We start from the raw sequence: 18,763 nt of genomic DNA, 5'->3' as shown, positions 1-18,763 counted from the left end.
TTTTGGGGAATTTTATTGTCACCTCGTGATAAAATGTAACCTAGCATCTGTCGAAGAAGATGCCCCACAGCCTCCGTGGCGCCCAGGTGCAAAATGGAAATCGTCTTGCACACCCATGGTTAATAATCACGGTGAAACATCATCAATGTAGTCGAGGGAGAACAGATTCATTCATATGGTACATTTGAAACAAGTTTAACTTCACCCGCTTCGATAGTTACAAAATTGTTGCTTTTCACAAAGATTTTTTGGCTGTGTTTGGATCGAAGCCATTCATAGATTTATAGAGCAGCAGCAGATTTTAAAAATGGAATCTCAAGATGACCGAGCTGCAGGAATGACATGACACTTGTCATTAAAAGCTCAGTGCCAATTGTTGGATTTTGTTCTTTTTCCGTAATTGTCATTTTAGTTTGATGAACTTCTAGTGGGCTTACAAATGTGAGGGCTGATAAATTCACCAGAAATTAATTTTGTTTTTCCTACTTTCTCGCCACAAGCAAACTTGTGTTTTGCACATTCTACTGTCATAGTTTTAGGGTTCTGGGTTCGAATCCCGACTCCTGACATTCACCAAGCCTGACTTCCGCCCAGGTCCCCCGAAAATGACATTGCCCTTCCCTTCGGTGTCAATGTGAAACACGTGAGGCGCAAATACATTGTGCATTTTGCAATATTTATTCTTTCATTTTAACAAAATAAATCTATCTGACGGAATACAAAACACAAACTGAAAGCATACCACATATGCATACAATGAACAGCCCCTTTTGAAGAAAATAAAAGGTACAAAATACAGGTAAACCCTTGAAACAAGGCAGGACACACATGGAAAAAGTGCTTGGCAAAAAAATGATAGCAGCCTTGAAAAAAAATTACAAGGAAAATAATTGAGTGGTTGCAAAGAAACACAACCATAAGACACTCTTTGTGAAAAAAAAAATAGCAGCAAATTCACCAAAGTTTTACCACCACCAGCCTCTCCACCTCCAAAACTGCTCAGCAAAGAAAACCTTGCAGTGAGTCTCTGTTGGAGTCGATTTCGGGCATGACGCTAGCAGCAGAGCGGCGCCAGATCCTCGTCTGGGTCAGGAAAAAGTCGCAAGAGTTCCCGGGCGGGTTTGGAGTAACCCTGATGGGAGAGCAGCGTCCTCCTCAGCGTCAGGAAACACTTGCTCTTCTCCAGAAGCTCAGCCAGGGGGATGCCTCCCTGCAGTACCAGCTCCTCCAGCAGGGTGCGCAGTTTCCTCAGGCTGCCGCTGCATTTCTGCTCCAGCGTGTGCATCTTGCACCTGAAGAAAATGAGATTTTTTTAAATTCAGCTAATCCAAAAGATTCTAATTGTTTCCAATATTTTATCTACCCGGGTATCTAAATAAGGAAATCAAAATATTCTAAATAAATGGTTGTACCAAATATATTAGTTCCCTAAATAGAAAACATAAAAAAAGTTCAATTGCAATTGCGGCTGTTCCTAATATTTTGACCCTCGCATTGCAAAATAAAGAAACCAAAATCTTGTGGATTTAAGTTTTCAATTCTCACAGTCAGATTTTACACATCATTACGATAAAAATAAAATATATAATGCCTCACCTAAAGAGCTGCTCCTTGATGCTGTCCTGCAGTTGGAGATCCGCATACTGAGACATGATGTGTTATGCTTTGGAATCCAAATGGACCCGTGACAAGATGTATCGGTTGAGCGTTTCTCATTTATATACCTCAGCGGCCAATCAGAGGCCAGAGTGTTGCGGTTGGGAAGGGGGACAATAGCAAGAATGGTGTGCCAGACAGAGCAGGTGGACTGCTCGCTGGTTCCCAAAAGGTCAGTGGGAAAATGTTGGGTGTACACGACCCAAACGAGCGACCTTCTCCACCCCCCATGAGACATTCGGGGCTCATCTGGGCAGATGAGCCCCGAACGTGTGACAGAAACATGCAAGAGAGTCTCATGAGAACCATTTCTCCAAATATGATGTTTTGCTACTTTATTTTAATAGGAGAAATATTGAATCAGAAATGTTCCTCCTGAATATAGCATCAAACGATCACATAAATGATGACCTCGCCCTTTTCATTTTTTCCCCTTCTTTCCTTTGTCACATGCACTTTACTTTTTGCATCCAACTATTCACTTTCTAGCTTCCAATCTTCCTTTCTTTCTTTTTTTTGCTGGCTCCTTTATTTCTTCCTTCTCCGAACCAATCATCCCACATTCTTTCCTTTGTTCTGGCTGGATTCCCGATATACAAATCTATCTATTTGTTCCTGTCTTTTATCGATCCATTCATCATTCCTTCCCCCTACACTTATATTACCAGCATTCATGCAGGTATCCTTTCTTTTATCTTATATCCAGCACTATAACTTTATCTGAGCTCTTGTCCCTTCTTCTTCCATCTTCCCATCTTGTGCTTATTGTTACCATGGTAACATAGTGACGCGGCGTGTGTCTGTGCGTCTTATGTAGTCTTGTGTTTCCCACAAGCGGATGGTCGGGCAGCGGGCAGATGGTAGTTGAGTCAAGTGGCCTCCTGGCAAGGCCTGGGAATCGAGCTGAGGCTTTTGTGGGAATAGACACACTTCTATTATGCTGGCTGCCTTTCAGCAGTGTGGGAAGTCGTGTGTCACCCAGGCTCCCAGCGCCCTGTGTCGAAGCGGTGGGGGCGTGACAGGGAGGGGTGGAAGGCACTCAAGCATAATCCAGTCACGTGCTGGGAAATGTGGAGGGAATGATGAACATCTGCAAAGACGTAGCAGAGATGACAAACTCTCAAAATGAGAACTGTTTACAACAGTATTAACAGGTTGAAGTTTGACACTGTCTATGCACTTCCCAGCCAAAAGATTTGTCCACCGGTGGACAACATTATTGCATTATAATGACACAATTTCAATTTTGAGGAGTCATTGCACTTTGTGACAGCTTCAGCTGCTTATCAAGGGCAAAACAATACATTAATGTTAAATACACCACGACAAGACATATTTGTGTATCTCGCGAGATTTGCTTGGTGTAGTTCTTATGCAGGATACCCTCCCTGAGGCAACACGTCTGTTTATAATCATATTAAATGTACATTTAATTTATTTTTGTAGAACAAAGAACATTATATACAAAATACAAGGGAAACAATAATAATATTCTGAGTGTGTAGTATTCACTTGCCACACACTGCAGAGGCAAAAAAATACAGTCGTACATTGAAACGAAAACAAATTCGAGCATTGATGTCAGTGTGCGCAGGCGCAATGTAGGAGCTCTACTTCTTGTATATTTTAGCACAGTGTTACACCGAAGAACAAAGAACAATTAAAGTCTCTTGTCACACAGATGTGAAGAGCAAACATAATGCGAAATATTAATAACGAAATTATCTTACGTTTAACTTTTTGTCCTTTGTAAGCATTTCAGGAGCTGTCGTGGTAGCTTTGCGGAGTGGTGTGCGTCTATTTTTATCTTCCGGGCGGGTAAGCTACATTCGTTTATTATCTGGTATTGACGGTTGTATGTCCTTTTTTCTGAATATAATAATAATCATTAAAAATAACAAAATAATTATAAAAATAATATTCATTTTGACTCAAAATCATAAGATTTTAATTACAGATTTGAATTAAAGTTAGTTCAATACAATGATAGATGTAAAAGTTCTAATTTATCTACCAATTATTTTCTAAAAACTTGTTTTTCAAAATACTATGCAGTGAATCTGTAAGATGAAATCTGACCACAATACAAAGTATTTACAGTGACGTATTTTGTTTATTGGCAAAGTGTCAATTCTGCAAAGACTTGTCACATAATCAGCCGGTATCACATTTGTCTTCTTGACAGCAGACAAAAATCGGAACACTATTTGTTCAAACATAACAAAGACACAAAACAAAACAAAAACAGTTTTCATGGGTGAGTCACATATCATAGAACTATCCAATTCGTGGACAAAAGAGATCAATATGATCATAAACATTGCATTAAAAACATCACGTCACAACTTCAATTGTGACCGCAATCAGAATCTCCATGCAACATGCATGATGGAATGTTATTATAAGGCATTATTGCTTTTGTTTCCATAGGAAAAAATCATCCAGCAAAAGGTCAAGATCACAATGATCAATGCAAAACTAAAATTTCATCATTATCATTAAAAATATGACTTTTGTTTCCATTGGAAATATTATCTATGCATTAAAAATAATGACAGGCAAGCTCAACATGATGAGATAATCATCAAACAAAAAGAATAGCAAAATGCAATCCTATGTGATGCATGAACCATGCATGACTAAAATGCTGTTACATTAAACAGTCTTGCAGTTATTTTATCCATCGAGTGGCAAATAGTTGAGATCAATATGATCAAAGACGCAAAAAATAAACACGATCATCATATAAAAATATATGAAAAGGCTTTACAATGACGAATAATGATTGCCAAAGCAATCAAGACTATGAACACATGCATGACAAAACAATATCATGCGGGTGGTTTATAGCATATAAACCAGTGGGGGAAAAAAGACCAGTATGATCCATAACAAAGACCAGTATGATCTATAACAAACTAAAACAATTTGTCACAATTTCTTTAAAAAAAGAGAAGGAATCAATTGCAAATGCAATCAGATGTGCATGATCAAAGTTATTCCGATGACATTTCCCATCGGAAATAAAACAAGTTGAGTTCTTGACATGATAGCAGCTCACATCAGCCTGGAGAGCGAAGACGTGACAAGTCCTCTCATCTCCTCATAGGAAGACCTGAGCTGTTTGAAGCCCATCCTGGCTGAAGGTACGGAAAGATCAGAGTCTCCTGCGGACACAAACGGTCATCTCCAGGATGTCCGCATTGTCCATCTTGGAGTTGTTGTGCTGCCGGAAAGACTTGACGGTCAGAAGTGACTTGAGCTGCTCGATGCTGCTGTAGATCTGCTCTCACAGGAACATCTCTACCAGAGGCTTTCGGACCTGCACGTGAACAAATGAGGATGAGGACACTTGTCGGGCAGCTAATAGATGACGGTGATGACCATGAAGGTGAAGATGAACGTACCTTATGTGTGAGAGTCAGTGGAGCTTCTCGCAGGTAGATTGCGGGTGCCATGACTGGAAGTGTGCGGTGGGTGGCCACGCACAAGGTGCTGTCTGCTGGCTTCACGCTTCCTATTTATAGTCCTGCATCTCCATATCTATGTCGGCCTCTGAACTTTCCCACAGTGGAAGGCAGCCAATCAGAGAGCAGCATGGGGGGTTATGGATGGGAGGGTGAGAGTTACATCTCAAGGGAACAGATGGACCACTGGTGCGATGCAAGGGAGGCTTTGTGAGGGTCTACGAGCGGTCTTGGTGGGGAAGTGATGAACCTGTAGAGAGCACATCTGCTCCGTGTAGATGGAGAAAGTGAAGGTCTAAGAAGAAAACAGACAAGGTAGAAAGCGCTTAATTAGACATGTGATCAATAGAAGACAAAAATCAATCATCGACAGGCCTACACATAGCAAGACGATAAGCGCTACATATCAATTTCCAATTTCGTCGTATTTTCTTCGACTCACTTCCTGATAGACTCGCTCAAATGACCGAATGACACATTCATCGTTTGTTGTATTTCTATTCGAATAAAAGGGAAATATTACAATGGAAGACGGGCTGGAAAAAAAAGAATGTTAGCTTAAAGCTGTTACCTTACCTCCACTTGTTCCTACAGACTGCTGTCAGGCTTCATATGGAAAAAATATATATACAGTAAAGTCTCGTTATATCGATATCGGATATATCGATAGTCCCGGTTATATCGATATTTTTTCAGACTCCCTTGAATATCGATATAACGAGACTTTACTGTATATCATCACTTGGACTCATACATTGTAAATAGTACAGCCACTTTATGTAGAGCAAATACGGTTACATATATTATACAGCACAGCGATACCTTGGATTACGAATTTAATTGGTTCCCAGACAGAGCGTGTAAGGCGCAAAGTGTGGATTGGATATGCCTTTATTAGTCTCACATCCCAAAAATTAATTTCAGATAGGAAACCATTAAAATGAGAATAATCTCTTCCCAGTTCCCCATACGCTTAATTAGACATGTGATCAATAGAAGACAAAAATCAATCATCGACAGGCCTACACATAGCAAGACGATAAGCGCTACATATCAATTTCCAATTTCGTCGTATTTTCTTCGACTCACTTCCTGATAGACTCGCTCAAATGACCGAATGACACATTCATCGTTTGTTGTATTTCTATTCGAATAAAAGGGAAATATTACAATGGAAGACGGGCTGAAAAAAAAAAGAATGTTAGCTTAAAGCTGTTACCTTACCTCCACTTGTTCCTACAGACTGCTGTCAGGCTTCATATGGAAAAAATATATATACAGTAAAGTCTCGTTATATCGATATCGGATATATCGATAGTCCCGGTTATATCGATATTTTTTCAGACTCCCTTGAATATCGATATAACGAGACTTTACTGTATATCATCACTTGGACTCATACATTGTAAATAGTACAGCCACTTTATGTAGAGCAAATACGGTTACATATATTATACAGCACAGCGATACCTTGGATTACGAATTTAATTGGTTCCCAGACAGAGCGTGTAAGGCGCAAAGTGTGGATTGGATATGCCTTTATTAGTCTCACATCCCAAAAATTAATTTCAGATAGGAAACCATTAAAATGAGAATAATCTCTTCCCAGTTCCCCATAAAACATAATTTTCTACTTTCTAATTGTCTAAGCCTTAAAATGACACTAATATACCTTATTTTATGTATAATAAATGTGCTTTGGTATTATAATTAAAGAAATAAACTCTGCAGTATAACAAAGTCGTTTTATTTACCTTTGTGATGGTCGTTGATGGCTTGATGGAATGGAGTGTCCGGTTTCCTCAGCATTAAACACTTGATGAGGAACGTAGCCTTCTTTTACCAGCTTGAGGAATGATCCAGGTGCTTTCTCTATGATAATTGTATCTAGTTCTTCATCAATTGTGATCTGTTTAGCTGGGTTGATAGCTTTTTGCATCAAGTGTACAGATGGCTTGTGCGGGTTGTTTGTGGAGCCTGATTGATGGGATATTTTAACCTTGCAGTCTACACTCTGCCTTTGAACTGTCAAAGTTGAAACTCTCTCATTGTCGTCAGCCTGTCTCTTTAATGTTTAAACCGCCTCCCCTCACTCACATGGTTTTAACCAAAGACTGGGGCGGGGAATACAGGACAAAAAAAGTCGGCAGCCATTTTCTTCGTATGCCCAGGTAAACCTTTCATAAATTTAACGTTCGTAAAGCGAAAACTTCGTAAGCCAAGGGGTTCGTAAACCGAGGTATCACTATATATTCTTTATACGGTATTTTTATACTTTGCACTTTATACAGTTTTTTTATGAAACATTTTATGCAGTTATACAGTTCAGTCCTCTGTCATTTTTTTTACATGCAATACTTTGTTTTTTTTTTTCTTTTCGACCCCACTCCCACCCCTTTTAATTTTGCTGCTGTGGATTGCAAATTTCCCCACTGTACGACTATTAAAGGCTTTCTGATTCTGAAAAGAAGTTTCATTTTGTGTGTTTGTGCTTGTTTGGGTTGCATTGGGCGTGAAAGGGGAAGATGAACGACTTGCAAAAAAAAGAAAAAAAAAGTCTGTGCAGTTTGTTGGAGAAGGGCCAAACGGCACCCAAGGGGACGTTTTGGGAGGGAAAAAAAGGCTGGATATCAGCAATTGTATTTAACGTCAGGCCCAATTGGATTTAGAATCATTTGACTCCCAAAGGATTTGGGACACGCGCCTCAGCGTGAGTACAAACGCGCTGTCACTTTCCCACACTGAGAGGCTGCCTCTGTGGTCTCCATGAAAACGGGCCATCTGGAGGGATGGCGGCCTTTGGCTCCCTTCACGCTTTCAAACTTGTGTAGAGATTCACTTTCCCGCCACCGGCGTCATTTATCCGTGTCAAAATGCAGAACATCACTTAAAGTGAATTTACAAACCCGGATGGGAGACTTGAGGATCAAGTGTGCTGGATTACTTTAGAGGCAGCTGGTCGATGGGGGGCTGGGGGGGCTTAACAATCAACACCACCACACCCAATCTCATCTTTCCCACATCATTGAAAACACACGCTCAATATGGTTCACTCAAGCTGCAAAAATTAAACATTGGACACAACTTTTGCGCTTCATACCGTTCGGTCCCGGACATTTGTTTCAGTGGATACGATCACCGGACATGAGAACGGATTAATTGTCCAACTAGACGAGATAGACATTTTAGCATAACGGCGGCATCAATGAGGCATTTAGTACAAGGGTGTCAAAGTCATTTTTTGCTGCGGGCCACATTGTAGTTACGGTTTCCTCTTGGGGGCCGTTATGAATTTGGGGAAGTCATTAGAATGTTTCATCCAATCCATATATTACATGTAGAACACACAACTAATTGATGAAAGACTTCAAATCTGAATCAACTATTATTGTGCTTTACATGAGCCAATTTGAAATTTTAGTTCGGACTTCAGCAAGAATAATGATATTTCATAAGTTTGATTTTCTTTCGTGGGTCGAATAATATGATGTGGTGGGCCACATTTGGCCCGCGGGCCCTGACTTTGACACCTGTGATTAAGTAGAATCAAACGTGAACATTATTTTGACATTTGAACACAATACCGAGATGCTAATTAGTCAGATAGGCTTTGGCGTGTGTGTTAAGCTGCGTTTCCACGGTTGCACAGGGAAAAAAGGCTTTTGTGCCACGCGGGGCTTCCTCAGAGACCAGAACCTCCCACCACCCCACCTCTTCCTTCGGTTCCCACACTAAAAACAACACACACAAACACACACACACACACACACACACACACACACACACACACACACACACACACACACACACAGAAGGTGACATCTGAAGGGAAAGGGCGCCATTGGCCGACGGTGACGGCTGCTTTCTGAAGTGTGCCAAATCCCCTTGTAATTTACGGAATGGCGGCAAGCTGGTGGCGCTCTCCTCACCCAGGCGATGCACCTTCACACACTTATCAATATGGTTGCCAGTTTGCCTGGCATGTTACGGAGCAAATCGGTCACTGAATCACCATCGATTTAAAATGATGAGTTTGAATAACGGGATGGAAATTCAAAAATGAAAAAAAAAAATCAACGCATGACATGAATCTTAAAATAATCACGAATTGCAGCTTTTGTTAAGAACTTTGACATGTCCATATTTACAATTGACATATTAAATGCATGTTTTCAGATTTTACATCCTACTTTTTGGGGTCATTAAAAAATGGATGATGATTGCGCAATCATATCGCGGCAGGTCATAGGTCAGAATCAATTGTCCCACAGCCGCTTGGAGAGAGCTCTGTTGCGCTTTCCCACACCGGAACAATACAAGTGTGTGGATTGAACTGTGACCTGTGGGCACAGGAGCTCTTCCCACCGCCGTGCTTCATCGGCAACAAGTGAGGAAGCCATTTTGAATTCAACACAGGATGGCGGAATGTTGGACAACATTTGTTAAAATACATCAACATGATCGTGTGGTTATAATGTGTAATTCTCTTAACATATTAAAATAACCAAAACACATAATATCAAATAGAATTATAATTTGCTCTCAAAAGTCAATTTATTATTTTTCCCCTCAAAAACATGTCAATGCAAATAATTTTGCTAGCCTACATTAAGATTAAATACAAAATAGCTATCAGTTCTTTTTAAAAAAACATTAATACAGTGGGGCGGTTTACGAACGCCTTGCCTTACGAACTTTTCAGTTTATGAACGTTAAATTTATGAAAATTAAACATTGGATTACGCACTACTTTTTGCGATACACACTCCCCACCACGGCTGGCGGAGTAATCTTCCGCGGAAGAACACCAAAGCACACCGCAGCGAAAAGCGCCCCAGCCAGCCTGCCTTTCCACACCCCCTTTCTCTGAATGCACACGTCGATCCAGAGCGAGCGAGAGAGAGAGAGAGAGAGAGAGAGAGAGAGAGAGAGAGAGAGAGAGAGAGAGAGAGAGACACACACACACACACACACACACACACACACACTCACGGTTAACTGTGTCAAATGCCTTTGTAAGGTCAATGAAGGTGATATAGAGGTCCTTATTTTGTTCCTTGCATTTCTCCTGAACTTGGCGCGCAGCGAAGATCATGTCCAGAGTGCTTTGATCCTTCCTGAAGCCGCATTGTGTCTCTGGGAGGATGTCTTTGGTAATGTGCGATGTAAGACGGAACAGCATTACTTTTGCAAGAATCTTGCCAGCAACAGAAAGTAGGGAGATGCCACGGCTGTTGCCACAGACTGACTTGTCCCCCTTCCTTTTGTAAATGGTGACAATGTTGCTGTCTTTCCATTCCTGAGGAAGTGTCCCGTTTTGCCAGATGTTGCAGATGAGGTGGTAAAGCTTCCGTGTCAGGAGATAACCGCCGCTCTTGAAGACCTCAGCTGGAAGTCCATCAGGGCCAGGGCTTTTGTTGTTTTTAAGGCTCCGGATTGCAGAGAGGACCTCTGTGAACTGAGGAGGTTCATCAAGGGAGGGAACTGTTGGAAGCTCTGGGAGGGAGTCAAGGACAGATGTGTCTGAAGGGTTTACTTGGTTGAGCAGGGAGTCAAAGTGCTCTGCCCAGCGCTCAAGTATTAGCTGTTTGTCCTTCAGTAGTACAGAACCGTCTGCAGATTTAACTGGGACAATGTGTTGTCTTCGTGGGCCGTGCAGGGATTTTACAGCATCATAGAAGGCGTGTGTGTTGTTGTTGTCTGCATGCCTCTGGATTTCTTGGGCCTTGCTGAGCCACCACTTGTTCTCCATCATCCTCAGCTGTTTCTGTGTTTCACCACGGATGGCCTTGTAGTGAGAGAGGAGAAGTGGAGAATGAGGGTTGGAGAGAAGTGTGGTATGGGCTTTGCGCTTGGCTTCCAGAAGCTCCTGTATGGCAGCTGAGCTGTTATCGAACCAGTCTTGATGACGTTTCTGAGTGAAGCCGATGGTCTCAGAGGCAGCTTGATGAATTGTTGTCCTCAATTTTTTCCACCTGCTTTCAACATCAAGGTCACCGTTACTGGTGTCGTTGTCCAGGCTGGCAAGTCCCTCTGCCAGCTTGTGGCGGTAGCTGGCTGCACATTCTGGGGACTCCAGGGCCCTGGTGTTAAGACGCCTTTGGGGCTGCTGTTTCTTATGAGGAGGTCGAATTCTCAGCTTGAGCCTGGACTTGATCAGTCGATGATCAGTCCAGCATTCAGCCCCACGCATGGCCCGCGTGATGCAGACATCATTTTGGTCTCGTTGCCTTGTGATGATGTAGTCCAGTAAGTGCCAATGTTTGGACCTGGGGTGCATCCATGATGTGATGTATTTCTTTTTCAGATGAAAGATGGTGTTAGTTACAATCAACTGATGCTCAGAGCACAGAGTGAGGAGTCGGAGGCCATTGCTGTTTATTTTCCCCGTCCCGTGCCTTCCGATTACTTGTTTCCAGAGCCTGGCATCAGTACCTACTCGGGCATTGAAGTCACCCATCAGAACAAGTTTATCAGAGGCAGGGATTTTGGATATGGTAGCATCCAGGGACTCGTAGAAGGCATCTTTGGTGTTATCGTCAGCATCCAAGGTGGGAGCATAGGCGCTGATTAAAGTTGCGAAGCGACCTTTTACCAGGGGAATACGCCAGGTCATAAGCCGTTCACTGATGCCTTGGGGGGACTCGGGGATGTTACTGAGTAAGCTGCTTTTCACAGCAAAGCCAACTCCATGGAGTCTTCGCTCATTCTCTGGGAGACCCTTCCAGAAGAAGGTGTAACCTTCACCAACTTCTGTGAGTGAATCCTCGCCTGAGAACCGAGTCTCACTGAGTGCGCCAATATCGATGTTGTACCTCCTTAGCTCATGTGCGATGAGGGCAGTTCGTCTTCGAGGTCTCTCCATCCCGTCTCGAGCATCGAGGAGGGTGCGAACATTCCAGGAAGCCAGGTTCATAGTCATGGGTTTGATTATATTTCGTTTTCGACCGCAGAGGGGGGATGCCTTGGTGGCTGCGGTGGGCCACCCAGGTGTGGTGGAACAAGCAATGTTTAGGTCACCTTTTCTAGACCCTTCCCCTATAAGGGGTGAGCAGTGCGGACCCTGAATAGGGCTGCTCAGACGCACAGGATGCTGCCGAAGGATACCATCTTCGCAACGACCATCAATCCTGTACCGCCCCTGTGTAGGATTCAAGCTAGAAGCTTCCAGTCACATCCATGACCTGCCCCCGTCACTTTATCCTATCGCCACACACACACGTCGATCGCCTCCAAGGAGTTTTTTTACAGATACTTTTGCTTTTTGGGGACCGAAAAAGACACCGTGTTCAGCCTAAGAAGACACAAAAGAAAATTACAGTCGAGGAGAAGGAGATCATTGAGAAGCACAAACAAGGTGTGCATTTGTCTGATTTAGCCGCTTAGCGGATATGCTAAGTCCATTTCAATGTGTATCATTGTGTTCAGCTGATAGAAAAGAGTTGGCATGATGTTACCCTTCAATCCTTGAAAGCAGCATGGAAGAATTTGTGGCCCGCATGGATCCTTGAGAGGGACTGTGAAGGATTTGATCCTCATGACTCTGTTGTTTTATAGACGACATTACAGTGAGACCTCAACTTACGAACACCTTGTATTACAAACTTTTCATCTTACGAATGTCAAATTTATGAAAATTAAAACTTATAATAAGCACTATTTTCATAATACACACCCACCACGGCTGGTCCATCAAGCACACGACCTTCGGATCTGGCGGAGTGATCTTCGGCGGAAGCACACGACCGAACAGCGCTCCAGCCGACGCTACTTTCCACACCCCCTCTCATTGAATGCACATGTCGTTCGCCTACTTGGAGCTTTTTGCTGATAATTTTACTATGATGGGACCGAAAAAAAAAACCACCACAGGCTCGTGTTCAGCCCAAGAAGACACAAAGTCGCTAAGAAGATGGAGATAATTGAAAAACACGAACGAGGTGTGCGTTTGTGTGATTTAGGGGCCGAGCACTGCTATGCTAAGTCAACCATTGCTACCATTCTCCGGAACAGAAAAGCCATCAAAGGTGCGTCTGTTGCAAAAGGTGTTTCCGTGCTCTCAAAGCGACGGTCTCGGGCAATCGAAGAAGTTGAAAAACTTCTGTTAATTTAGATTAATGAAAAGCAGCTATCCGGCGACAGCGTGAGTAAAGCTATTTTATGCGAGAAAGCACGGCTAATTCACGTCAATATCGCCATGCGCCAACTTGGAAGTTCGGCGCTTATTGAGGATTTTAAAGCCAGTAACAGAACATCTGAGGAGGAGATGGCTGCAGCATCAGGTGAGCTCATAAAGGCAATGTTGGCAAAGTGGAATGATGTGCAGGCTTTTATTGAACAGTTCCATCCAGAAAAGACTGTGGCTATGACAATCATCAACATGATGAACAATAATGTGATGCCTCAGCTTCGTAAGACCTTACAAGTCAGAAAGCTACAGGTGTCAATTGAGAGGTTTTTAAATCAGCAAAAATGATGAGGAGTCTCCAAAGAAAAAAGAAGAGGAGCCACACCAGAGGTTAAGTTACCAACAGTCCTTATGGAAGGTGACTCTCCTGACTCTCCTTCCATAAGCCATCAATGACCATCAAAAAGGTAAATACAATTTTATTTTACAGCAGTTTATTTCATTAATTACAATCCTCATGTAATGTGCATCTCTTTCCAAACAGCAATTCCCTTTGACCTCGGACCTCCAACGCCATTCCATCAAGCCATCAATGACCATCACAAATGTAAATAAAGTGACTTTATGATACAATGCAGTGTATTTCTCTCATTGCAATATAATAGCACATTTATTATACATAGAATAAGGTATGTTGTGTGTAGTTTTAAGGCTTATTTAGTTGAAAAGTAGATTTTATGGAAACCCGGGAACGGATAATTCCCATTTTAATGGTTTCCTATGGGATTTTTTTTTTAGATACACACTTTTTACCTTACACACTCTGTCTGGGAACCAATTAAGTTCGTAAGTTGAGGTTTCACTGTATTTCAATTGGACAGAACATCGGGGGACTCGAAGTGGATGCAGATGACATCGAGGAGCTTGTTGCTGACCATAATGTGGTCCTCTACACACAGGATTTGATTTGCGAAGTGGAATGATGTGCAGGCTTTTATTGAACAGTTGTCAGAGATATGACAGACAGACACCGTGGACAGAGACTCAGAACCAGAAAGATTGTCCCCACTGCCGGCAGGAGACGCAGTCATCAGATGACATACGTCTGAATTCTGCGCCCCTCTGCCAAGCTATTTATTGAGAGTATATGTAAATTACAGTGATATATTAGTAAACATAGTTTTCTTGATTATAATGCCACACCTCTGGGCGTTCTGAGCAACAACAGATGTAAGCAATAAAACATAGACACTCTAATTGGTTGTCTTTTCCATGAACTGATAAGTTTGTAATCTGGCGCTTGTGCAGGATGTTTAAGCCATAAATAACTTTGGTGGAAAAGGAGTATCTCAAGCCCTAAATTCTGTGCAAGGCCGCACCTTCTAGAATCTTGATGGAGACGACGGTTCACCTTGCCGTGTCTGTTTCACTCAGATTTACTGTGGCCATCTGCGCTTTGACTGTGGGCCCATTGTTTAGTTGGTTAGCAAAGCACGGCACTTTTAAATATGATAAATTATTATTCTCCATCAACAGTTCCATCCAGAAAAGGCTATGAGAATCATCAACATGATGAATGATAATGTGATGCCTCAGTTTCATAAGACCTTACAAGTCAGTAAGCAACAGGTGTCAATTAAGAGCCATCAACGACCATCATAAATGTAAACAAAGTGACTTTATTATACAAGGCAGGGTATTTCTTTCATTACAATACAATAGCACATTTATTATACATAGAATAAGGTATGTTGTGTGTGGTTTTAAGGCTTATTTAGTTGAAAATTATATTTTATAGAGACCTGGGAATGGATTATTCTCATTTTAATGGTTTCCTATGGGAACATTTTTTGGGGGGATACACACTTTTCGCCTTACACTCTGTCTGGGAACCAATTAAGTTCGCAAGCTAAGGTCTCACTGTACATATTTCAATACGAGAGCAGTAGATGAACATTAAACTGTATGCATCAAAAATTAGTAACTTGCACTCATGATTGTGCGATTGATGATTGATGACATGATTGCTTGAACTGCCAGGCAGGAGACCGAGAGGAAGACAGAAGAGGAGGTTTATGGATGTAGTCAAAGAGGACATGAAGGTAGCTGGTGTGAGAGAAGAGGATGCACAAAACCGGGATAGATGGAGGACATTGATTCGCTGTGGCGACCCCTGAAGGGAAAAGCCGAAAGGAAAAGAAGAAGAAGAAGACTCATGATTGCGCGATGAAATGTCGACAGGTCAAAGGTCAGCTTCAATTGTCCCGGTATCGGCTCTGAGAGAGACTCCGCTCGGCTTTCCCACACCGGCAACAATGCAAGCGCGTGTCATTATGCAGCGCATCAGAGAGCCCCTTTCACGACGTCACTTTGGTGTTTGGCGCGTGGAGTCAACTTTGACCTTCAGGCTTTGCAGGCAGTTCCCACCGAGTTGATGATTAGCACCTTTAATTCAGTTCAGGATGCTGGAATGTTGGACGTCATTCATTAAAACATAAACAGTCGTAATATGTTTCAAATGGAAGCAAATGATATTTTCTACATTAGTTTTCAATAAACTATTTATGTGTCCTTTTTGAAAAGTCAATCGGCGGTGATCTAATAATGTTGCTGTTTTGTTTTTTTACGCAACAGTGACGCTGGTGACCGAGGCAAAAATGACATTTGAATGCCTCCCTCAGATGATCAATAAGCACAATAGACATTTCAACTTGACTTATATTTTGAAAAAAGTCAAACCAGTGGGACATGTCACAAGACCCGAACTAGGACATCACACTGGTCATATTACAAAAATGTGATCTGACTATTTGATGTCGTTAATGGAGGCCCCCCCGCCCCCTAACCCCGAAACAATGCCCAATGGCGTGTGCCTGGACGAAGCAGATGTGCTCTCTACAGGGTCAGCACTTTCCCACCAGATCCCTCATAGACCCTCACAAAGCCTCCTTTGCGTTGCACCAGTGGTCCAGCTGCTCCTCTGAAATCGAACTATTGTTCACCCTCCCTCCGCACACCACCATGCTCTTCTCTGATTGGCTGCTTGCCACTGTGGGAAAGTGCCGAGGCCTACATTGATATGGAAATGCGGGACTATAAATAGGAGGCGTGAAGCCAGCATAGAGCACCTTGCGCTTGGCCAGCACACCCCCTCCAGACATGGCACCTGCGATTGCTCTCCAAGAAGCTCACCTGATTCTCACACACAAGGTATGTACATTTTCACCGTCCCATCATTATCACGGTCATAGTCTTCGACAAGCGTCCTCATCTATGTTTGTTACCGGAACAGGTCCGAAAACCTCTGGTGGAAAAGTTCCGGCGAGAGCGAATCAACAGCAGCATCGAGCAGCTCAAGTCTCTCCTGGCCGCCGAGTTCTTGCGGCAGCACAACGACTCCAAAATGGACAAGGCAGACGTCCTGGAGATGACAGTTTGTGTCCTCAGGAGACTTCGGTCCGTCCCCCCAGGCGGGGTGCGTTTCGGAAAGCTCGAATGTTCATTTGAGGAGAAAAGCAGAGAGCAGGATTCTTCTTCTCTCAGCCTCCCTGGTCGTTACAGCACCGGCAAGGAGGACGGCTCAGTCCACAGCGACCTCTGGAGGCCGTGGTAGACAACGACCTGATGGCGTTATGATCCCAATTTATTTCCTATGGAAAATGTCGGCGGAATAACTTCGGTCGTGCGCAACGCACGAATCATAACTGGTTGCCTTTGCGACCGGCTCATTTTCGTAAATAGAAATGGTGACAGATTATGTTAATTTGATTTTTAAGTGATTATTTTACCTTTCTTTGTGATATCTTTTGGTATCGTTTGATTTTGTCATGTATGTGGCAGAAGTGTTTGATTGCATTCGCAATCATCTTGTATTCATTTCTAAAGCAGAAATGTCGAATATTTTTAGAACATGCTGCTGTTTATTATGATCATATTGGTTTTAAGACTAAGACTTTTCCCGCAGAGAAAAAAAACAGCAAAACAATGGGTGTCGATTTTTCTTTCGTCATGCATGTTGCATGAATACGATTGCACTCTTTTGGGAGTTTTTTAGTGGAAATGTCTGTCTAATTCTAGATGTTATTGATCATAGTGATTACCCCATTGTTGATTAATGACAATATTGTGATTGCCACGCATGTTGTATGAACTATTTGGTTGCTTTTCATTTCTTTTGTCATGGAAAGTGAGAATTTCTCATACTACTTTGTGATATCTTCTGTTTGGACAGAAGTTCATTCTATATTTGCTTTTATGTCTTATTTTAGATATTCGCAAAATTGATTGAGGGCCTCCCTTGTTTCCTTTTGTACAGAAGTTTGATTCCCAAGGAAAAATAGTTCACATCTGAATCGAGTACAGAAGATGTATTTTCTTTTGTCATTGATATACGCGATCATTGTATTTTTGAGATGATATGCCTATCATTTGTCATGCCGCAATGATTTTTGTCCATTGTGTGGACACCGAGTTCTGATCTGTTTTAAGGTCAACAAGTCACCTGCTATTTTTACCATCAAGGCTTTGAGTTGAAAAATCTCTTGATTTGTGGAAATCAACAAGCTATTATTGTTGTGATGCATCATCACGTGTTGTCAAACTCAATATGGCTTAATAAGCAACAATTAAAAAAAAGCATTTGAATGTGAAAACATGGTGTCATTAATGTCAAAGATCAAACGGAATTTCGGCTATATATGCTACATTTATAAGCTAGCTATAAATGGACAGATGCTGATTTGTCTTTTTTATCATCGCTTTATCATATCTTAATTCCATAGCATTTTCAATGATTAAATATGTATTTCTAAAAAAAGTAAAGGGCTAAATTATTGAAAAAAGTATGAACAAGACTCTGTTAATTGTCATATGTGGCGATCCTACAATGGTACAATCATCAATGTTAAACTCAATATAATAATAATCATAATGAATGATTGACGTTTCCTCCGACGAAAGTCACCGAGAAAGTCACTGGTCTGACTAATTCTGGCATGAGCCTCTTTCTGAATCTGCCTGAAGGTCCGAGTGACTCCAGCCATGTGGGGAGGTTGCCGCATGAGTGAACACAGGACAGAACCAGAGGCTAATGGCTATTTAAAATATCTCTCTCTCTCTCTCTCTCTCTCTCTCTCTCTCTCTCTCTCTCTCTCTCTCTCTCTCTCTCTCTCTCTCTCTCTCTCTCTCTCTCTCTCTCTCTCTCTCTCTCTCTCTCTCTCTCTCTCTCTCTCTCTCTCTCTCTCTCTCTCTCTGTACAGCTTCCAAAGCAACAAACAGATGAACTACTACAGTCTCAAACAAGAAAGTTTCACATCCGGTTTCCACTGGCAACGGCTTCACCAAGTGGCCAGTTGGTTGCGGGTGACGAAATCAACAGACGCACATTCATGTGGCACAAAACAACAGTCAGCTTTAATTAGGAGACAAGGATCATCACATCATTTGTGTTCACTTCAAAGAAAAAATAAATAAAAATCGCCGGTTTTCTGGATACCATACAATCTGTAATAAA

The 18,763-nt window shown here is 42.1% G+C and overlaps 2 protein-coding genes and 1 long non-coding RNA gene across 3 annotated transcripts; 1 reads left to right on the top strand and 2 right to left on the bottom strand.

Annotated features, from left to right (window-relative positions):
* Window positions 1–934: 934 nt before the first annotated feature.
* Window positions 935–3,462, bottom strand: LOC148890723 (uncharacterized). The gene is made up of 3 exons (XM_089010994.1): window positions 3,387–3,462; window positions 1,597–2,746; window positions 935–1,292 (listed from the first exon to the last, which is right to left on the bottom strand). Exons 2-3 carry the CDS (start codon window positions 1,650–1,652, stop codon window positions 1,055–1,057), a joined length of 294 nt encoding a protein of 97 aa, XP_088867120.1. The 5' UTR covers window positions 1,653–2,746; window positions 3,387–3,462; the 3' UTR covers window positions 935–1,054.
* Window positions 3,463–14,308: 10,846 nt separating this feature from the next.
* On the bottom strand, window positions 14,309–16,573 carry LOC148890722 (uncharacterized). The gene is made up of 2 exons (XR_016116714.1): window positions 16,444–16,573; window positions 14,309–15,716 (listed from the first exon to the last, which is right to left on the bottom strand). It is a non-coding gene; the product is annotated as an uncharacterized LOC148890722 (long non-coding RNA).
* On the top strand, window positions 15,707–17,889 carry LOC148890721 (transcription factor HES-5-like). Its single transcript, XM_089010993.1, has 2 exons — window positions 15,707–16,461; window positions 16,544–17,889. Exons 1-2 carry the CDS (start codon window positions 16,411–16,413, stop codon window positions 16,862–16,864), a joined length of 372 nt encoding a protein of 123 aa, XP_088867119.1. The 5' UTR covers window positions 15,707–16,410; the 3' UTR covers window positions 16,865–17,889.
* Window positions 17,890–18,763: the final 874 nt, after the last annotated feature.

Source organism: Hippocampus bargibanti, linkage group LG12, assembly GCF_051943395.1.
Source record: "Hippocampus bargibanti isolate YZ-2025 linkage group LG12, ASM5194339v1, whole genome shotgun sequence".
Taxonomy (NCBI): domain Eukaryota; kingdom Metazoa; phylum Chordata; class Actinopteri; order Syngnathiformes; family Syngnathidae; genus Hippocampus; species Hippocampus bargibanti.
The sequence above is the reverse complement of the archived record's forward strand: the minus strand, read 5'-3'. Positions and strand labels throughout refer to the sequence as shown.